The following is a 22,614-nucleotide window of genomic DNA, read 5'->3' as shown; positions in this document are numbered from 1 at the left end:
GGGAAAAAAGCTAGATGGGGTTGAAAAGAAGAGACACACTGGTATGGAAGAGGAAGATAGGGGAAATCTGGACACAGGAAGGTAACAGAAAGAGGGGAAATTATGTGCATGGGGCATAGGGACAGAGACATAAAGGGGACATGCCAAGGGGATGGTATATGGACACAGGGGGGGGGGGGCAATGACAGATACATAGGGGAGATATTAGAAATGGAGAAAATAGGAGCACAGAAGCGAGATGGTTTGTGGGGATGGGACAGGGACCGAGCTTGCAGGCTCCAGTGGCTTGCACAAATTACATTGTAACGTGCCATGAAAATAAGAGGAAGGAAGGTAGATAGGCCACGCGAGAGGAGCTGAAGGGTAATAGAAAGGAACAGATGGTAAAGGAGGGAGGGAAGGGTGGTGGTGGAAAGGAATAGAACAGACATTGAAGGAGGGTGGAGAGGAACAGACCCCCAAGGGAAATGTGGAAGACAGAGTGGGAAGAAGACAGATGCCAGACTATGCAGGAGCGGAGGGAAGAAGATGGGTGCTAGACCAATTGGGGGGGGGGGGGTTAAGGGAGAGGCACAGTAACAGCAAATGGAAGACGCAGAGAGAAGACACACAGTGGATGGAAGGAATTCAATGAGAAGATGTGGAAAGCAGAAACCAGACAACAAAGGTAGAAAAAAAAATTATATTTATTTATTTATTTTTTGCTTTAGGATAAAATAGTATATTAGTTGTGTTGATAAAAATTTATAAACAAAGCCCTGCCAGCTGAACATCTCTTTCTCTAGTTCAGCAGCAGGAACTTTGATTTATAAGAAAGGAATAAGCTAAATATTACAGTACTAAGGCTTATATGGATGCAGCGGGGACGGTGACGGGGCGGTGAATGGGATGGCAGTGGCGGTGACGGGGCGGTGAAAGGGATGGCGGTGACGGTGACGGGGCGGTGAAGGGAACGGCGGTGACGGGGCGGTGCAGAGGATGGTGGGCCGGTGACGGGGCGGTGACGGGGACAGATTTTTTTCCCCGTGTCATTCTCTAGTGCATATCTTGCATAGTGCGTACTTGAAAGGGCGAGAGGGTGGAGCCTGAGTGGGGCCCACACATGCAAGTACTTTATAGAATATGATAAATTCAGTGATGTGGTGAGGGAGCGCAGGGGGGTGCAGACTATCCTGGGTGGCGGAGCCACCGTTACTTCTCCTCCTCACCACCCTTCTGCGTCTTTAAAAGTCTTTCGGAAGCAAACAGCGTTTCCTACCTGCTGCTTACACCGGTCTTAGCTCTCTGGTATCAGGTCAGTAATCACCTGGTTCCCACCGGGCTGTTTCCATGTGCAGTCCCCGAATGTTAGTGTTAGGGGGAGACTCTGAGTATGTGCAGCCTCTGAGTTTTAGGTTTAGGGGATACCCTGAGTATATGCAGCCCCCGAATGTTAGTGTTAGGGGGAGACTCTGAGTATGGGCAGCCTCTGAGTTTTAGGGTAAAGTGAGACTCTAAGTATTTGCAGCCTCCGAGTTTTAGGTTCATTGAACATAAGAACTGCCATCTCCGGATCAGACCTTCGGTCCATCAAGTCTAGTGATCCGCACATGCGGAGGCCCAGCCAGGTGTACACCCGGCGTAATTTTAGTCACCCATATCCCTCTATGCCTCTCGTTGGGATATCCCAAGTATGTGCTGCCCCCGAATGTTAGGGTTAAGGGAAAACTCTGAGTTATGTGCAACCCCCAAGTGTTAGGGTAAGTTTTCTTGTAGAATAGGTGTGGTTTAGGTTTTTATTTTTTATTGGGCATATGTCTGGTCATGGAGGGGAATTGTCCATCATGAGTGGGTGGGAACTGTCTGGTGGTGAGAAGTGGCAAGGTGGTAAGTTTCAAGGTGGCATTTGGTGGTTGGTAACTGTCTGGTAAGAATTGTCTTGGTGGTTACTGACCGAGAACCCAGCTCTCCTTCTGATGTCACTTCCTGGTTGTGTGATGGGCACATGGCGCAGCAGGGAAGAGTTCGGGGGTAAACTGCATGAAGATGCTGGGTGCCACCGCCCTGGGCGCTTCCTTTCCTTGCTATACCGATGGATAAATTATGGGTGTATCTTTAGCATTTCCCAGGTTTACATCAGGTCTGTAGCTGGTGTATTTATCTATAATTGATATACTGTCCTTCAGTACAAACAAATCAAAACCACCAGAATCACAGATGTTAGATACACCGGGGAATCCCTCTGGGTGAACCTGGCCAGAGGGAATGAAAAATGCCTATACCTTGGGGTTATATATAGACCTCCCAGGCAACAGGAGGACAAAGACATGGAATTAATCAAGGACATAGAGAACATCACACTGCGCGGGGACACAGTAATGCTAGGAGACTTCAACATGCCAGATGCAGATTGGAACACACTCTCCGCGACTACGGGTAGCAGCAAAAGAATATTAACCTCCATAAAGGGTGCACGTCTCAAGCAATTGGTATTGGAGCCCACCAGGGACCAGGTGTTACTAGACCAAGTTCTCACCAACGGAGATGCGTCACGGAAGTCTCAGTAGGAGACACACTGGCCTCCAGCGACCATAATATGGTATGGCTCAACCTCAAGAAAGGTTTCCCTAAGACAAACACAGCAACAAGGGTTCTCAACTTTAGAGGCACAGACTTCAACCGCATGGGAGATTTTGTCCATCAGGAGCTACATAAACAAGCAATATCTGACAATGTGGAGGATATGTGGTCGTCTCTGAAGTCCATCCTACACGAAGCAACAGACCGATACATAAAGACAGTAAGTAAACGCAGGAGAAACAAAAGACCCCAATGGTTCAGTAAAGAAATTTCAGACCTAGTTAAACAGAAAAAAGACGCATTTATCACCTACAAACATTTTGGCAGAGAGGGGGCGAAAGAGGACTATCTAGACAGATCTAAAGCTGTCAAAACAGCAGTCAGAGAAGCCAAACTCCGAATGGAGGAAGAGCTAGCACGGAAAATTAAGAAAAGGGATAAATCTTTCTTCAGCTATATTAGTGACAGGAAAAGAAACAAAGATGGGATAGTACGCCTGAAGCAATCGGACGGTAACTTTGCGGAATCAGATTCTGAGAAGGCAGAACTACTAAACAAATACTTCTGTTCAGTGTTCACCCGCGAAGCGCCGGGAGCTGGTCCACAGCTGCAGACGGGAGATAACCAGAAAGACCCGTTTCAAGATTTCGAATTTACGCCCAGTAGGGTCTATGATGAACTATCAAGACTCAAAGTAAACAAAGCCATGGGACCGAATAACCTACACCCCAGAATGCTCAGGGAGTTAAGGGAAGTCCTGGCAGAACCATTATCTGTTCTTTTCAATCTTTCCCTAAGCACAGGAAGGATCCCCTTGGACTGGAAAACCGCCAACGTAATCCCACTCCACAAAAAGGGCTGCAGGACAGAGACAGCAAACTACAGACCAGTGAGTCTCACGTCTATAGTGTGCAAACTCATGGAAACACTGATCAAACAGAATCTTGACACAATCCTAGACGAAGAAAAACTGCGTGATCCACACCAACATGGGTTCACCCAGGGTAGATCCTGCCAATCTAATCTGATTAGCTTTTTTGACTGGGTTACTAGACAACTGGACGCCGGAGAGTCACTGGACGTGGTATATTTGGACTTCAGTAAAGCATTTGATAGCGTCCCTCATCGAAGATTACTGAACAAGCTGAAATCGATAGGATTAGGAGACACTCTAACTACATGGGTTGGGGATTGGCTGAGCGGTAGACTTCAGAAGGTGGTGGTGAATGGTACCCCATCCGAAGCATCGGACGTGATCAGTGGAGTGCCGCAGGGCTCGGTCCTGGGCCCGATTCTATTTAACTTATTCATAAGAGATATGACGCAAGGACTTAGAGGAAGGGTATCACTGTTTGCCGACGCCGCCAAACTTTGCAACATAGTAGGCAAAAGCTTATTACCTGATACTATGACACACGACCTACTGTTGCTGGAACAATGGTCAACTACTTGGCAGCTAGGCTTCAATGCTAAAAAATGCAAGATAATGCACCTGGGTAAGAGAACCCCGCGTAGAACTTATGTACTAAATGGTGAGACCTTGGTTAGGACCACGGCGGAACGCGACCTAGGGGTGATCATTAGTGAGGACATGAAGGTTGCCAATCAAGTGGAGAAGGCTTCCTTCAGGGCAAGACAAATGATGGGGTGTATCCGCAGAGGTTTCATCAGCAGGAGACCTGAAGTTATGATGCCGTTGTACAAAGCCATGGTGAGGCCTCACTTGGAGTACTGTGTTCAGTTTTGGAGATCACACTACCGAAAGGACTTGCTGAGGATCGAGTCGGTTCAGCGAACGGCCACCAGGATGGTCTTGGGGCTCAAGGATCTCACGTATGAAGAAAGATTTAAAAAAATTGCGGCTGTACTCACTTGAGGAAAGAAGAGAACGGGGAGATATGATTGAAACATATAAGTACATCACGGGACGCATCGAGTCAGAAGATGATATCTTCTGGCTCATGGGACCCTCGACCACCAGAGGGCATCCGCTGAAAATCAGGGGAGGGAAGTTTCATGGCGACTCCAGGAAGTACTTCTTCACCGAAAGAGTAGTGGATCATTGGAACAGACTCCCACTCCAGGTGATAAAGGCCAGCAGCGTGACGGATTTTAAGAGAAAATGGGATACTCACGTGGGATCTTTAAGGGAGTAAATTCAGGGGAGGGGATACTTGGAATGGGCAGACTTGGTGGGCTATAGCCCTTTTCTGCTGCTTTTTTCTATGTTTCTATGTTTCTAAACAGTTCAGCCATAACATATAGCTTTCCTGTAACTGTCTAGAGACAGTTAACAATCATTGATCTGTAGCCTTCCAAGCAGTTATCTACTCATGTGCTAGTCCAGCTGTAGCAACAGGGAAAAATATACATTACATTACATTAGTGATTTTTATTCCTGCATTACCTTGCGGTTCAAGGCGGATTACAGAAGAGGATTTCTGGACATGTCCAGAGGTGTTACCGAGTAGAGTGGGTTGCTTCAGAGGATTGAAATGTTTCATACGGTGTTAGTTAGTCTTCATGGATTTCTTGAATAGCAGGGTTTTTATTTCTTTTCTGAAAGTTTTGTAGTCTGGGGTCGTGATTAGTAGATTGGAGAGTTGGCGGTCTAGTTTTGCTGTCTGTATGGCTAGAAGGCCATCGTACAGTTTTTTACATTTGATGCCTCTGATTGGAGGGTATGTGAATGGTGTCTGGGTTCTCCTGTGTCTGGTTATGGTAGTTTGGATTAGGCGGTTGTTCAAGTAGGCTGGGCTGTCACCATTTATGGATTTAAATAATAGACAGTAGAATTTAAATAGTATTCTTGCTTGAATTCTGTATATTTTTCTACTGTTTCTTAAGATCTTCAGTTGAATATCCAGTGGTAGCTGGTAGCTTTGCTTGGCTGGCAGCTTGCAAAAGTGCATCATTAGTGTTGTGGTTTTTCTTTCAGCTATCTGCAGCCCTAGAAGTTAGAGGCTGCTCTTTTGACCTCATGTTTTTTTCTTGCTTGAGTTTCCTGCACCCTACTTTGTCCAGGGGACTCTGCAAACATTCTGGCACCAGTAACTATCAGGAGCTCATATCTGGTACCATCTGGAGTTAGACCCAATTAGAAGCCAAGATGGTTCTTGGATTTTCTGAAGGGTTACCAGACATCCGGAGAAATCCGGACATGTCCTCTTTTTAGAGGATTGTCCAGGTACTCAGATGAACTTTCCAAAACCTAGCAGTTTGTTTGGGTTTTGTAAAGCCCCGATGAGCTCCGGCCACATTTGGAGGGCCTCTGAGCATGCGTGGATGACGTCACACACATCCGTGCATGCTCAAGGCCCTCCAGATACGGCTGGAGGTCATCGGGGAAGATGAGAGGAGCCTATGTGGGGCTGGTGGAGGAATGAGGCAGGGTTGGAGGCAGAACTGGGTGGGGCTGGGGCAAAACTGTGGGGTCAGAGGTAGAAAAGGGCGGAGCCACGTGTCTGGGGTTTTGTGGCCCAAAATATGGTAACCCTAGTGTTTTTAGTGGCAGAAGGTACACTCCCAAAGAAAATTTAAGCTCTGTTTTTGGTGCTAAATATCCTCTACCACCATTGACTATACATCAGGGATCTCAAAGTCCCTCCTTGAGGGCCGCAATCCAGTCGGGTTTTCAGGATTTCCCCAATGAATATGCATTGAAAGCAGTGCATGCACATAGATCTCATGCATATTCATTGGGGAAATCCTGAAAACCCGACTGGATTGCGGCCCTCAAGGAGGGACTTTGAGACCCCTGCTATACATCTAAGGGAGAGCCCCTGTGTGCTTATGCCTAAAGCTGACACCTGAAAGAGATAAAAATTCAGTCTGTCTATACCACTCAGGTTAAACCAGGGGTGTCCATCCTGCGGCCCCAGGGCCACATGCAGCCCCATAAAAGTACTTTGTGCGGCCCCAGTCGAGGGCGATGCAGTGTTTTCCTCTGCTGCCCCTGGGTGTTTACCGTCTTGCTGCAGCGTTTGCGCATTTGTATGGCCCCAGAAACATTTTTTTCAGCCAATGCAGCCCAGGGAAGCCAAAAGTTTGGACACCCCTGGGTTAAACTTTATAGGCACTTGCCTATAAAGTCAGAGACTGAGGCAAGTTCCAGGTTCAAAACCTGGTGCTGACTTGGTATAGGGGGAAAGAGTAGGGACTCTTCTCATCCCATGGAGTTTCATTGAGAGGAGTAAGGGGATCTCAGGATGAGCACCACCACCACCCAGGTAACCCATACTCTATTCCTATGGAAACCCACATCTATGGCAAACGGGAGTAATAAATAAGAACTTTGCACAGAGAACAAGGTTACTATTACAAACTGTACATTTTTTGGGGATCTGTATTGTTTTACTATATGAAAGCTAGAAGAATGCTAGGTTGCATAGGGAGAGGTATGGCCGTAGGAAAAAGGAGATATTGATGTCCCAGTATAAGACTCTGGTGAGACCTCATTTAGAATATTGTGTACAATTCTGGAGGCTACACCTTCAAACAGATATAAAAAGGATGGAGTCAGAGTCAAGTCTCTTTCATTTGAAAGGAAAATGCAATGAGAGGGCCTAGGATGAAGTTAAGAGGTGATAGACTACGGAGTAATCTGAGGAAATACTTTTTTACAGAAAGGGTGGTGGAGATAGAGACTGTGTCTGAATTCAAAAGGGCCTGGGATAGGCATGTGGGATCTCTCGGAGAGAGAAAGAGATAATGGTTACTGTGGATGGGCAGACTAGATGGGCCATTTGGTTTTTATCTGCTGTCATGCTTCTATGAATACCATAAGCCTATCCTTTGTAAAGATTGCTAAGGTTTTTTTTTCCAACAACATTTTGGAAGCAGAGAAGAAAAAAAGGATATCCTATGTACCAGTATATCAGCTGAGAGACAGTAAATTTCTGGTTTGCGGGTAAAGTACATTACATTACATTAAAATACATTTCTAGACCGCAATACCTTCCAGATCGATGTGGTGTACATCATCAAGAGACTACATCACAGTGAAATACAAGAGAAATATCATCTTCTTTACTTTCCTAAAAATTTTACAAAAATAATTTTACAAAAAGTGTCTGGTGTAGTCTTTGGTATTGGAATGAGTGAGTGAACAGCCTGATGCTTCAAAGCTAGTCTAGCCCCGGTCCTTCTGCCATCATCTGGGCAGGGTCTAGGCTGTCGCCTATCTCATTTATAAGAAGGAGGGTTTACACAACTATTCAAGACTCCCAGAAAGCCAACATGAAAAAAAAATTATCCAATTACATAATGTGTGGTTCCTCCAGGCTCCTGTTTATCATTTCTTCACTCTATTGTTCCCCTTTCTCCTTTTTTTCTACCCTCACTGAAGCAAATGCAAAGATGTAAAATGTGTTCTCTATGCTTATCTTACCTTCTGAGTCACAGTGTGACACGTGAGCCCACTTAGATGAGGTTCTTGTTGACTGAAGTATGCCAAGCAAGTTTTCACTAGCTTCAAAAGAAAAGCAAAGTATCATTCTTACCATAATAACAATACAATACAGTGTCTTATATACCACAATTATACTTGAAGTTATCTCGTTCGAAGGAGAGTTGGTTATAGGGGAAGGGGTGAAGGATGAGAAAGGGTTAAGATGGGAAGAGGTATGTTTTTAGTTTCTTCCGGAATTCCAGGTACATGGTGGGTTGTCTTAGGTTTGTTGGCAGTTTGATCCAAATGAGAGGTCCTTGGTATTCAAAGGTAGCCTCAAATATCTTCATCCAGCCATTTAGGCAGGTAAATTGAAGAGTACTATAAGTTGCTTATGTGCCAGCAAGACAAAAGAAACCAACAACTGCAGAAAAAATGCAAAGCAGAAAACAATACCAAAATTGCAGTAGAACGTAAAAGGAGCAGGAATTTATTAAAAAGTCATAAAAACATATATAACTTACATATAATAAAAAAAATCTAAAAACTGAATACTAGGACCAGTTTTGGGATTTTTTAAAATTATATGTATGTTATACGTGTTTTTATATAATCGATAATCACACTCAATCTTAAATAAACATTAATTCAAAATAGTAATATATAACGCCATTGATCTTGACCACTAACTTTTTAGTGGTCAAGATTGATGGCATTATATTATTAGGGACCCAGCCTTGATAAAGCGTTTCATCGTGAAACATTTTGGCACAAGAAGTCCCTACAACGACCACACAATTAAAGCTAAGCCGTTTTGACTAAATATTTATTTAAAGTTAGCACTTTATAACACTTGAATAGTTAACTTATATGCAGTTTATATATAAAATATTTAAATCTATTATGAATTATAATATATTGATCCAGGGAAGATTTTGCACATCAAGCTTAACGTTATGATAAAGTTTGAACGTGGAGTGGTGCATCTGAGGATCAATTAAGCATTTCTTGAAGCCTGGTTCTGAATCGAATTTGGCTTGGTTGTTACATACGTGTTTTTATGACTTTTTAATAAATTCCTGCTCCTTGTATGTTCTACTGCAGTTTTGTTTATGTACCAGTTACATATAGGGGCTCCCATTTATACCAGGTCTATAGCAGAAGTAAATGGGGGCAGCTAAATATACACCAATATTGGGTATCCAAATATTCACCAGCATTCAATAAGGACACTTGGGTGCACAAGTGTCCATAGAATAGGATTTCACCCAGCATTACTGGGGCGCCTTATTGAAAAATTGCCCCCTAAGTACATATCTACTATGTATAAGCATCAAAACAAGCAGGGTTAGGTTAAGCAAAAATTCCAAAAGCTAATTAAAGTCAAAGTTAATATGAGAGAGTCTAGGACTTAGACAGGCAAAATGCATAAAGAACACAACTACACACTAATGTTTTGGAGTAATTCTTTGCTAAGCAATTACTTGTTATCCCTCCAGGCAAATATCCTGCCTATTAACTTGTCTTGTCTGTATTCTTTGTGACTGTGCAGTGCTGTGTGTGTCTGGTAGTGCTATAGAAATAATTCATAGTAGTAGTGGTAGTGTGAAGAGTTTTAGTCTTTGGGAAGCAGAGCTGAGATTGTGATGTCATAATGCCTCATTCCACCAATGCCTAAGAGACCAACCTCATCAGTGATGTCACAATGGCTTGACTGTCCTGTACTCCCCACTGCCCACCAACCCAGCCAGCAGATTAACCGTCCCCTTAACTGTATCCATGACATCCTGTTTGTCTTTGGGAAGCAGAGTTGAGATTGTGATGTCATAATGCCTCATTCCACCAATAAGAGCCAACCTCATCAGTGATGTCACAATGGCTTGACTGTCCTGTACTCCCACCTGCCCACCAACCCAGCCAGCAGATTAACCGTTCCCCTTAACTGTATCCATGACATCCTGTTTGTCTGTCTTGTCTATTTAGATTGTAAGCTCTTTCAAGCAGGGACTGCCTTCTTTGTGACTCTGTACAGTGCTGCGTACGTCTGGTAGTGCTATAGAAAAAAATTAATAGTAGTAGTAGTAGGTTGAGGTTCTCTTTGTGACTCACCACTACATATTATTTACAGTACTGTTTTCCAGGTGATCACTGCAGCATTCATTTTGAAAGACATGTTGCTCAACCAAGAAAGGAAATCCCAGTAACTTGTCTCTTAGTAGAGTTGTAGTGATTCATGCTCAGTCAAGGAGGAACTTGGATTTTCTCCACTGTTACAGACTATCATAACTACTGGTATATGTAAACAATTTCCCTTTAACATTCCATGTGCTTTCTTTTCGGGAGTGTTTAGGGAGGGTGAAAGCAGTGCTAGAAACGATCCCCCTCTTCCTCGAATCTGTGCTAGCGGTTTTTAGCACAGAGAGCCGCGCTGAATGGCCTGCGCTGCTCCCGACGCTCATTGAGTTCAGCAAGAGGGTTGCTATTCAGTCTTTTGCACTGGGTGTCACATGTATGCTTTTCTACCGGTTGGCGAGAAGTTATATGTGTGTGCTCGCTGCAAAGAGCTCCTAGCTCTCAGAGAACAAGTATGTTCCCTTGAGGCTAGAGTAACAGACTTGGAGGAGCTGAGGGAAACAGAAAAGTACAAAGAGGAGACCTACAGGGATGTTGTAGAGAAGTCCCACCTCCAGTCTGGTAGCCTCTGTGCTGCCTTGGAGGGGAGAGGTCTCCTAAAAGGAGAGCATCACCCTGGTGAAGTAGGCAATAATCCTGCAGCAGGACCTGCCCACCAGGGGATGCAATATCCTCTTGCATAGAGGACATGGAGATCTTCTGGAGATTTTCTTCCAGTAGGGGAATTTCACACTGTAATCAATGCCATTATAACACCAACTTTAGACTATTCCAATACGCTGTACTTGGGGTTACCAAAATATGTAGTTAATGCCTTTCAACTAGTTCAAAATGCAGTGATCGATTGTCAGTTCTAAAAAATTTGAACATGTTATGCCAATTTTGGTTCGGTTGCACTGGTTGCCTGTGCAAGCCCGAATTAAGAATATAAGAACATAAGCATCGCCTCTGCCGAGTCAGACCATAGGTCCATCATGCCCAGCAGTCCGCTCCCGCGGCGGCCCCCCAGGTCAATGACCTGTAAGTGATCTATTACTCTAAAGCATTTTGTATTGTATAGTAACCCTCTATTTGTACCCTTCAATCCACTTTTCTTTCAGGAATTTGTCCAAGTCCATTTTGAAACCCAAAATTGTACTCTGCTCTACCACCTCCTCTGGAAGCGCGTTTCAGGTGTCCACCACCCTCTGAGTGAAGAAGAACTTCCTAGTATTTGCTCTGAATCTGTCTCCCTTCAATTTTTCCGAGTGCCCTCAAGTCTTTGTTGCCCCCGCCAGTCTGAAGAATCTGTCCCTCTCTACCTTCTCTATACCCTTCATGATCTTGTAAAGTTTCTATCATATCCCCTCTAAGTCTCCGCTTTTCCAGGGAAAAGAGCCCCAGCTTCTCCAGTCTCTCAGCATACGAAAGGTTTTCCATGCCCTGTATCATTTTTGTTGCTCTTCTCTGGACCCTCTCAAGTATCGCCATATCCTTCTTAAGGTATGGCGACCAGTATTGAACACAGTATTCCAGATGCGGTCGCACCATCGCCCTATACAGCGGGAGGATAACTTCCTTAGTTCTGGTAGCGATACCTTTTTTGATAATACCCAACATTCTGTTCGCCTTTTTTGAGGCCGCCGCGCATTGTGCCACCGGTTTCAGGATTTTATCCACCATAACCCCCAAGTCCTTTTCTAGGTTGCCTACCCCCAATACCATCCCCCATCGTGAAATTGTACATTGGGTTTCCTTTCCCTATGTGCATGACTTTACATTTCTCTACATTGAAGCTCATCTGCCATTTAATTGCCCACTCATTCAGTTTGTTCAGGTCCCTTTGAAGTTCTTTACATTCCTCAACTGTTCTAACTTTACCGGAGAGTTTTGTGCCTCACTTCACTTTGTTTGATCTATAAGAACATAAGAATATACTTTTTGGTGGAACTCTCTGTGTATGTACCATAGATTTGAATCATATGCATATGAGAAAAAAATTACATCCAGAACCCTCACGAACTTGAGGTTTAACAAATCACCTTGGTCATTCCTAGATACCTATGTACGTTCTGCTTCGTAGACACTCCTGTCTTCCTTTTCTTTAATTTCCTTTTCTTTATTTTTCTTTCATCTTTCTCCCTTTTTTCTGTTGTTCTCCCTCACTTTCTTCTTATATTCTCTTCACATGCAGTTCTAATAGTAGGAACCTTTCTCACTGTTATGTTCCTCTATAGTTAAATATAGATTTATATGCTCTTTATACAGAAAGCTTTATTTTGACTTCATGTATTTGAACTGCTTCCTGTATTTTCTAAAAATACTCAATAAAAAACTATTGAACTCAAAATAAAAAAAAAAAGAACATAAGAATTTGCCACTGGGTCAGACCAGTGGCCCATCGTGCCCAGCAGTCCACTCCCTTGGTGGCCCCCAGGTCAAAGACCAGTGTCCTGAGACCAGCCCTACCTGCTTACGTTCCGGTTCAACAGGGTGCAGTAATATGGAACAATCTACCTCTTGAAGTAAAGAAAGCGGCAGTTTTATTACATTTTAGGAAGTTACTGAAGACAGTTATTCAGATGCAGCTTTTCTTCCTGATTTTATGGGCAGTAAGAAGGTTGTTTAGCAAGCAGTTATTTTAAAGTGCTGTTGTACAATATGTGTGATATTTTGTTTGTGTTTTAACTATGAATGTTATTCTGTAAGTCGCACAGAACTAGAGGATGGCGCGAGTAATACATTTTTAAATAAATAAGTCTCTAGGAGCTTCTACCCAGAAGGGAAGGGTTAGGACAGCTGTTGTAGTTGGTGATTTGATCATTAGGTATGTAGATAGCTGGGTGGCTGGCGGGCATGAGGACCACCTGGTCACGTGTCACTTAGATAGGATTTAGATAGTGCTGGGGAGGAGACAGCTGTCTTGGTACAAGTACAGAAGGTAGCAATGACAGGAAAATATGGGAGGGAGGTTCTGGAAGCCAAATTTAGGCTCTGAAATCTAGATCCTTCAGCGTAGCATTTTCAGAAATGCTCCTAGTTCCACGTGCAACATCCAGGAGGCAGGCAGAGCTCCGAAGTCTCAATGCGTGGTTGAAATGATGGTGCAGGGATGAGGGATTTAAATTTGTTTGGAACTGGGCAACCTTCTGGAAAGGGGGAGCTTGTTCCAAAAGGATGGACTCAACCTTAACCGGGATGGAACCAGGCTGTTGGCGCTAGCGTTTAAAAAAGAGTTAGAACAGATTTTAAACTGAAATGCGGGGGAAAGCCAGCAGTCGCCCAGGAGTAGATGGTTCGGTGTGAGGTACCCTTGGAGGATACTATTGAAACAGGATATTTAGGGAGTCCCAGTAGAGAGGTTCCAATAATGTTGAAAGAAAGCCAGGAGAGTCTAAGAGGAAGGCAGAGTAAAAGACTCAAATTTTCCCTGTTTTCTCAGTAGCCTGTAGTTATAAGGAAAAAAACACAATTTGAAGTGTCTATACACAAATGCTAGAAGCCATAGGAGAATTAGAGTATATAGCACTGAATGATGAGGTAGATATAATAGGCATCTCAGAGACCTGGTGGAAGGAGGACAGTCAATGGGACACTGTGTTACCTGGGTACAAATTATATCGCAAGGATAGAGTAGATCAAATTGGAGGGTGGGGTTGCGCTATATGTTAAAGAGGGAATTGAATCTCGTAAAATAAACATTCTGCATGACATAGATAGCAGTGTGGAATCCATATGGATAGAAATTCCATGTGTGAAGGAAAGGAATATAAAGGTAGGGTTATACTACCGTCCCACCAGACAGGTGAAGAAATGTTTTCAGAGATTAGGAAAGGTGGAGAATTGGGCAACAGTATAATAATGGGTGCTGAGGCTGTAGCTGTAACCACTAGGCTACTCTTTCTGGAAGTGAGGGTGGATCTGGAAGTTAACTGGATGCCACAGATATTCAGCAGTGGCTAACCAGTTAACTTAGGACAGATAAAAGACTGTTCTAAGTTAATATAGCTATCTGCTGGTAGCTGGATCTGGCGTGGCACTGAATATCTGATCTAAATCAGCCTGCGGCAGCTGTTGTCTCCAGAAATGCTTCTTGTGATATGTCTGTACTTACCTTTATATGAAGGGATTATCCTCTAGTGGCAATGAACTTCCACTTCAGGTGATTCAGGCCAGCAGCGTGCCGGATTTTAAAAGGAAATGGGATGCACATGTGGGATCTCTAGCAGGGTAAAAATGGAGATGGGATACACATGTGGTATCTCTAGGGGGGTAAATTCAAGGGGGTGGGGTTGTTAGAGTGGGCAGACTTGATGGGCTATGGCCCTTTTCTGCCGTCATCTTCTATGTTTCTATGTTTCTATTACTAGAAGATTACAGAGGGGGGGGGGGGGACATAGATGCCAGATCCGAAACCCAGAGCCAGACTGGGTGAAAGCAAAGGTAGCTGCTCTTATTCCATTCTGCCAGACTAATTCCCTGAGTGAGTCTCAAAGGGAGGGGGAAGGGGGAGGATTTGGGGGAGAATCAGTCTGAAGGAGGATCCTATAGGGTGGGTTTTTACTTGCAGGGGCCTGGATTGGGAGTGGGTGGGAGATCTTGCTCAGGAGTTCTTCACTGTGGGGGCCTTGATGTGTGTGTGGGCTTATGGCTTGATTGGGGGTATTGGATGGGGTTTTATTGTTACAATGTAGGGTGGCGACTGCACTAACAGATTGCCGGTAGTCCGTCTGCACTTGATGACAGGCCTTGAGGTAGACATAAGATCAGTTGCGCCATTGACAGTCAAGCTTGCTAGTGAGCTGCAGCAACCTGAATGTCCAATGACCCGAGCCCAGAAAATGCGGTATAGCAAATTTTGTAATAAATAATAAACCGTCATGCCTATAACCCACATCTATGAAGCTAGTGTAAGATTTTTACCTCACTGACTGGTTTTAGTATGCGTTAGCCATTAGTGTGGGTCCAAGCTAATGTCTACAGTGTGATAAAACTCATGCTACTTGCTTAATTCAGCTTAGTAAACTTCACCCTAGGTTACTTACTCCATCATCTTTGAAGTCACATTCTTCCATGCTTTGTCTCTCTGACTTCTGGCACACCGTTTCTTTAATTCTGAATGTCATTTGCTGAACAGACTCATCCTGAGAAGAAACTCACAGAATTCAGTGAAGATTAAGGGTGACTAGGCCCTGAACACCTTATAAAATACAGTAGAGCAAGAACGAACATCAGATTGGCCTCATACTGATATCTGGTGTTGCATTTCCAGGTACAGTCGCTTGGAGAAAAGCAGAGGCAGCCAGTTCAAGTTGTGGAAACATTTCACTGATTTATTCTTCAAAATTAGGACAGATTGATATGATTTAAAATTCTATCTTGCTTTGCTGGTCTTTGCAATATGATGTGAATGAATATATTTGCTGCTATCATAGTAATACCAGTGGATTTTGCTAACTTGATTCAATTGACAAGCAAGGCAAGATTTTTGAGATTTTTTTTTTCTCCCCATCATTTTTGGTTAGATAGAAGCAAAAAAATGATGCACCGTAAGGTTTTTGTGATCTGCCCTTCCTTGGTCCAAAACTGCAGAGCTTCCCCAGTTTCAGGCTTTACTCTTACCTCCTGGTATCTAAGGATCCTTCCAACCAAGTACCCCCAAGCTCCAAGCAGCAGAGATTTTGAAAATAGACATTTTATTGTTAAACAGTAACTACCTGGTCCATAAACATAACAAATACAGGTCACTGCAACTGGCATACAGACCAAGACACAGCTGGCATGATCTGCGATATTTAAGACTCATATAAACTGTTTGCATTGGCGTAGTACGGATTTGCCTCACTGTGCAGCATCTCTTCCATCCTGATCCCCTTGACTATTTCTCCCTCTCTCTCCCCCTCCCCCTAGGCAGCATCTCTCCCTCCCTTTCCCCTGCCTGTACAACAATTCTCCCTTTCTTTCCTTCCTCCCTCCAGTTGCCCAGTCTGGAAGAAGCAAGCCAGGCTTAGCTAGGTTAGGCTTCTGCAGTCCTGCAGCTCCCTCCCTCTCTCCCTTAGCAGTTGTGGCGATTGCCACACCCTGCCTGCGCTTGACTCTGAACCCACTTTTCTGCCATGTTCTGCTCAGGCTGAATAGGAAGTTTCACTCAGAGAATAGTGAAGTTATGAAACGCATTGCCAAAGATTGTGGTAAGAGCGGTTAACGTAGCTGGTTTAAAGAAAGGCCTGGACAGTTTGCTGCAGGAAAAGACTATAGTCTGTTATTGAGACAGACATGGGAGAAGCCACTGCTTGCCCTGGATTGGTAGCATGGAATGCTGCTACTGGTTGGGTTTTTGCTAGGTACTTGTGACCTGGATTGGCCACCGTGAAGACGGGCTACTGGGCTAGATAGACCATTGATTTTACCCAGTTAGGCTATTCTTATATTTTTATGTTCCTATGCATTGGAGAGGGGTGGGACGCAGAAAAGAGAGGCTGCCTTTGGCTGACCCATATTGGAATCGCTGCTACTGCTAAAGAAGAAAAGCAGGGAGATGCAGGACTGCCAATGCTATGAAGTGTGCACAGTGTACGAGAAAGAGAAGGAAGGAAGGCCGCTGCATACCCCCTGACAGTGGTTCGTGTACCCCACGGGGTACTCAGACCGCGTGTTAGGAACCTCTGCTCTAGCATCTGAGTCTCTCTCAAAAGATTCAAGATTCTAGAAACTTTAGGACACATTTTACATTCTGTCTCTATATTTACTAATTGATGTAATGACATCCTTATATTGTTCATCAAATCAGTCTGGACTCAGTACTGTTTTAACCTTTGTAATCTCTGAATCCGATATACTGCATTCCAGTTCCTGGCAGACTGTTTTTGGTTTCTCCATGGAACAAGCAGCTGATGTGCCTCAAGATTGCTCCATGTTTGGAGTACAGGAGGAATCGTCTGCTCCAGTGCCAGACTTATCCGCTATCATATCAAAGCTTAAATATATCACTAGAATTCAGATAAATGGTTCTTCCCTAATCGATTATTGTAAACTGGAACAGATTCTTAGAGGGTTACATAAGAACATAAGAATTGCCATCTCCGGATCAGACCCTGGGTCCATCAAGTCCGGTGATCCGCACACGCGGAGGCCCCGCCAGGTGTACCCTGGCATAGTTTTAGTCCCCATATCACTGTATGCTTCTCAAGGGAGATGTGCATCTAATTTACCCTTACCCCTATCACTCTATGGCACTCTTAAGGAGATGTACATCTAGTTTACCCTTAAATCCTAGAACGGTGGATTCTGCAATTACTTCCTCTGGGAGAGCATTCCAGGTGTCCACCACTCACTGTGTGAAACAGAACTTCCTGATATTCGTCCTGGACATGTCCCCCCTCAGCTTCAGTCTATGTCCTCTTGTCCGTGTCACATTGGACATTTTAATAACTGCTTTCCCTGCTTCATTTTGTCAAATCCTTTCAGTATTTTGAAAGTCTCGATCCGATCCCCTCGCAGTCTCCTCTTCTCAAGGGAGAACAACCCCAGTCTCCTATGTCGTTCCTCGTAGTCCAGGTTCTCCATACCTTTCACTAGCTTCGTTGCTCGTCTCTGCACCCTCTCTAGCAGTTTTATATCCTTCTTTAGGTATGGAGACCAATGCTGGACGCAGTATTCCAGGTGCGGTCACAATTGTTTGTTGATGAGGAGGAATTTATAGATACATGGAACAAAATTTGGATCTCATGCTTCTTTTCACTGAAGTAAGTGTGGATTAATATCAGTGCGTTGGATTCAGAGATTACAAAGGTTAAAACAGTATAGTGTCCAGACTGATTTGATGAACATAAGCATTGTTAAACTGGGTCAGACCAAAGGTCCATCAAGCCCAGTATCCTTGGCCATCCAAGTCACAAGTACCTGGCAAGATGCCAAAAGTGTAAAACAGATTTTATGCCGCTTATCCCAGGAATAAACACTGGACTTTCCTAACTTCACTTTAATAGTAACTAAGACTTTTTTTTTTTTTTACAAAAAACTAGAAGAATTGTGACCGCTTAAATTTCACTTTTTGGTGGAATCCAATATGCTTGTGTTATCGTTACGAGAAAATGATGTCTGAACAAAGAGGTAATATTAAGTGGTTTAATCTGGCGTGGGGTCCATTGACCAATTTTATTGATTCTTATTGAATGGTTTTCCCCTTTACTTTTGGTTATACTTTACACATCCAGGGAAGGGGGGTGGGAGAAGGATAATGTATAGGGACTGGTTTATTTATGAGTTGTTAGTACTATTGTATGGGTAACTTGAATATACTGAAATCAGGGGGGAGGGGGGTCTTTTTTAATACTTAACTAAAAGGTAAGCATTCTGAGAGGAGAACTACTTAAGTAGATTCCCATAAGAGGTGGCAGGTAGGGCACTTATCCCATTCAGTTATTTTTACTCCCTCTAGTGCAGGGATCCCAGTCCCTCCTTGAGGGCCGCAATCCAGTCGGGTTTTCAGGATTTCCCCAATGAATATGCATTGAAAGCAGTGCATGCACATAGATCTCATGCACATTCATTGGGGAAATCCTGAAAACCCGACTAGATTGCGGCCCTCAAGGAGGGACTTTGAGACCCCTGCTCTAGTGTTATCTAGTTTCTCTGAAATGCTGAGCAATAGGAACATTCTAGCTGCAAAGCATGAACCATTTCTCTGTTCCCTATCAGAGAGAGACTTTTTTTTTAACTTATGAGACAAAAATATCTGGCAATGGTCTGACCACTTAAGATATCTGGCTCTTGTACATTTTGCTTTGGATGCTGTGTGTGAGACCTCCACTTTCTTCATCACCAGCGCCATTCCTGATTGATTGCTCTGTGATCACGATATTCTCAGGGTATACTAAGCTCTTTTCAGGGGGCAAAAAAGGTTTGTGGACTTTTTTCTTTGAGTCGGGAAAGTCGATAGCCAAAATGGCCTCTTTAATCAGCGGCAAAGAATTCTGAAATCTCTTCAGGTCTCATGTGGGGGTGCCATTTTTGCATAGCCCCTGCCCTAGCCTCTGTTTTGACATTGCAGCAATTTATTTTTTTTTTTTAGGCATCTGAAGACAGCTGCCAGCTCAGATCTTGCCCAGAGATATCTGCCATTTCACACTGGCAGGATATCCTGAGCCAGAATCAAGCCCTATGTGACACACCCTCTAGCTCCCCCCCACCCTACACATAGTGGAGGCAATGGATGGAGGAGTGATTTTTGCACCCGCCTTCCTTTGTGGCCATGCTACCTGCATAACTCTCGTGATGACCCTGCTCAGTGAACAGAAATATGAGGTATATTGCACTAATATACCATTGTATATCACAATCTGCTCATTTGCCCTCCTGTTATATTACATGCTTAATCCTATATTGAAAAGCCATTTGTTAATTCTTACCAGCCTATAAAGGGGATCTGCCTCCAGAAGCTTGAAGATCGAGTTTCTGTTGGCTTGACTGTTGTAAACGCCGATGGCTAGTGCAATAGATTTGGCATCCTGGATGTTCTGAAATATTGGAGTTGCTTCCACAAGGTTGACTCCTGTAGCCACACTGAACACCAAGGCAACTTTTAACCAACTCTCCATGCTTTTCCGTCTTTGGATCAAATTCAAGCTATACTTGCTGCTTCCTTTCAGAGAGCTCCTTTTATTTGCTATGTTTATTATCTCTCACTCGGGAATGTTTACCAGAAACGTATGACACAGATTGGTTTCCCAATGCCTTTTTTTTAACTTCTCTATTTCCAGACCTTCAGGGACAGCTCAAAGTGAAAAAAAAAATCAACATCCAGCACAAGTGACACATGTCCCCTCAATATTCGCCTGTTCATCTTATGTTATCGGGCCAGAGCCCACATAAGTATTTGGCTGCATTTTTGTAAAAAACAAAACCTATGCCCCTTCCTGACCCTCCCTCAAAATGCCACAAGTTTAATTTATTTGATATACAGTACTCCCCCGATATTCCGTTTCAGGAACCCCCGCGAATCTTGAAAAACCGCGAATACGTTTTTTCATGCGGGAGACTGAAGATGGCATCGGGAGAGCAGCCGGAGCACCGTGAGTGCAGGAAATCACTCGTGGTATGCTATGACCGCCTCTTCCTGCACTAAGTCGGGCCTTATCCAATCAGGAACTTATCTTCGGACAGAGCAGAACTTAGATAAATTTAAAGGAGCTTTAAAAAGCTTCTTATTCATTGATGCCAACAGCTAACTATGCTACTACTCTTTTCTTATTGAACCCCTTAGTCCTTTTATTTTTTCCCATATATGTTCTCTTTTCTGTATTTATTATAGTTCTCCCTCTATCCTTTTTGTTCTTATTATATTTACTTTGTGTCTTGTTCGTCTGAGTATATTTTGTCTGTTTAATATTGTTGTTTTTAATTCTGTTCTTACCCCTATTTTATTGTTGTAATACGCGTGGAGGTGCATAATAATAAAAAATGTCTAACTGCCCTTTTGGCCTAAGGCCCTAAACGTTGAAAGTAGAAGCAGGGAAAATGTCCATTATAAAAAAAAAACATCCAAAAGGAGGTTTTTAAAAAAAATAATGGCCTACCTCTACGTTCAGCTGTTTAAACGCCCAGACCAGGAAGCCCAACCGCTCCTGCCCAGGTTACCCTCCTACCCTCCACCCCCACTAAGATACAGGTGGGAGGGATCCCAGGCCCTCCTGCCCTTGGCACACACCCCCTCCCACAATTGCCCCCCTGAACCCCCAATGGTCCCCCACCTGCCGACCCGTGAGACACCCCCCCCCCCGCAAACCCCTCGACACCATCCCCACCCCCAACAACCCCGTACCTGAAAGTAAGTTGGCCGGACAGACGGATCCCAAGCCATCCATCAAATGGCGGGCCTTAGGGCCTGATTGGTCCAGGTGCCTCAAACCCCACCCACAGGTAGGGCCTGAGGCGCCTGTTCCAACCGGAATTGGCCCAGTAGCCTTAGGCCCCTCCTATGGGCAGGGCCTTAGGCACATGCGCTGGGCTGGAGGTGCGCCGAGGGCAGGAGGGGATGGGGATAGGGGTCACCTGGGCAGGAGGGGATGGGCTCCCTCCTGCCTGGATCGTTGTTGGACACAGGGGGGGGGGGGTCGCCGGGCCAGCAGGGCTTGGGCTCCCTCCTGGCCCGATCGCTGTCGGGCACCGGGGAGTCGCCGGGCCAGGAGGGCTTGGGCTCCCTCCTGGCCCGATTGCTGTTGGGCACCGGGGGTTTGCTGGGGCAGGAGGGCTTGGGCTCCCTCCTGCCCAGATCGTGTCGGGGGAGGGGTGGATCGCTGCAGGAGAGATGGCTCATCTCTCTTGCCACTTTAGCAATCCCAAGTGCTGCGCTTGGCGGCACTTGGTGGTATCGCTGTTGCGGCAGGGGAGATGAAGCATCTCTCCTGCCGCGATGGTTGCGGTGGGGGGTGGGTAGGTTGCCAGGCCACTGAGCTGATCGCGCCAGCCTCCATCAGCTCAGTGGGCCTTTTTTGGCACTTATACCTGTTTTGACTTGGTCTAAGTCAAAACGTATAAGTGCCGACTAGACAACCTGCCTAAAGTTTTGGTTATACCTGCTGTATGCCTATGTCTAGGTCGGCCCACCTCCCTCCCTATCCCCTCCTCGAAAAACGCCTCTTTTCGCTCTATGCGTTTAGAGGCAGGGGAAAGGCCTAAGCTAAAACCAGCTTTGGTTATGGGTACTTGGACGATCAGGCTTTTTAATGGTCCAAGTACCCATTTAGGCCACTTTTTAGATGTTTTTTTAAAATTTATTATGAGCCTCTTAGTATTTTGATAAGCGTTTAATCAAATTTACAATAAACTTGGAAACTTCAATGAAGAGCTATGGAAAAACTCTTATGTTCTTACTTCTTCAGTTAAGTGTCGATCTTCAGCCTAAGTTAAATGGCCAAATCAAACCACTTACAACTTAGTCCTGCCTTTATGTGGTGTTGCCTAGGCAGTTAAACCCAGATATATTCACTACTGGTGTCCGGATGTGGCCCAGCAATAAATATATGGGAATAACGCTGGTGGCAGTTAAAAGAATGCTCGCTGCTGATGGCTGAATATCTACTCCAGTATTTTTATTGAAGGAATAATCAGTGATGTCCATCTAAACTCTTTGTAACCCTAGCATGCTTCAAATACCAGATCTTCATAACCAGCTAAAATTTTTTTTTCTGACCAAAGAATTATTGAGGCAAAATTGAACCAGTGAGTGGAATAGGATGGGAGGAATTTTAAAAACTGTCAGGATTTGTCAGGTTAGCTTAAAAATGACCTAGTTCAGACTAGTTAGACTAGTTCAGGATACGTTACAGCACAAATCCCCTTCAAGATTTATGTGGGTGGGGGAGGGTTCTACCAGTCAAAGACTACAATCTCTTCTAATAGGAAAGCAGTTTACTGCCTTTACAAGTAACAAACTTCATGTTATCTTCATTACCAGTGGGGTCAGAATTAGAGAGTTGCGCAGGGACAGAAATCCCCCCCGTCCCCATCAGGATCCTCTCCGTCCCCACCCATCCCCGCAAGGAATTACCTCC

At 44.4% G+C, this 22,614-nt stretch overlaps 1 protein-coding gene across 3 annotated transcripts in view; it reads right to left on the bottom strand.

Annotated features, from left to right (window-relative positions):
- CAMP (cathelicidin antimicrobial peptide) overlaps window positions 1–20,023 on the bottom strand; it is a 36,163-nt gene extending 16,140 nt beyond the window's left edge. Inside the window, exons 1-3 of one of the 3 annotated variants that reach the window (XM_033934440.1) lie at window positions 19,471–20,023; window positions 15,106–15,204; window positions 7,949–8,029 (exon numbers count right to left, since the gene is read on the bottom strand). In XM_033934440.1, coding sequence (XP_033790331.1) covers window positions 7,949–8,029; window positions 15,106–15,204; window positions 19,471–19,659 — 369 coding nt within the window. In that variant the 5' untranslated portion in view covers window positions 19,660–20,023. The remainder of the gene's footprint in view (window positions 1–7,948; window positions 8,030–15,105; window positions 15,205–19,470) is intronic. The other 2 variants (XM_033934441.1, XM_033934439.1) reach the window with 2 other exon arrangements.
- Window positions 20,024–22,614: the final 2,591 nt, after the last annotated feature.

The sequence above is a fragment of the Geotrypetes seraphini genome, chromosome 2 (assembly GCF_902459505.1).
Source record: "Geotrypetes seraphini chromosome 2, aGeoSer1.1, whole genome shotgun sequence".
NCBI classification, from domain to species: Eukaryota; Metazoa; Chordata; class Amphibia; order Gymnophiona; family Dermophiidae; genus Geotrypetes; species Geotrypetes seraphini.
The sequence above is the reverse complement of the archived record's forward strand: the minus strand, read 5'-3'. Positions and strand labels throughout refer to the sequence as shown.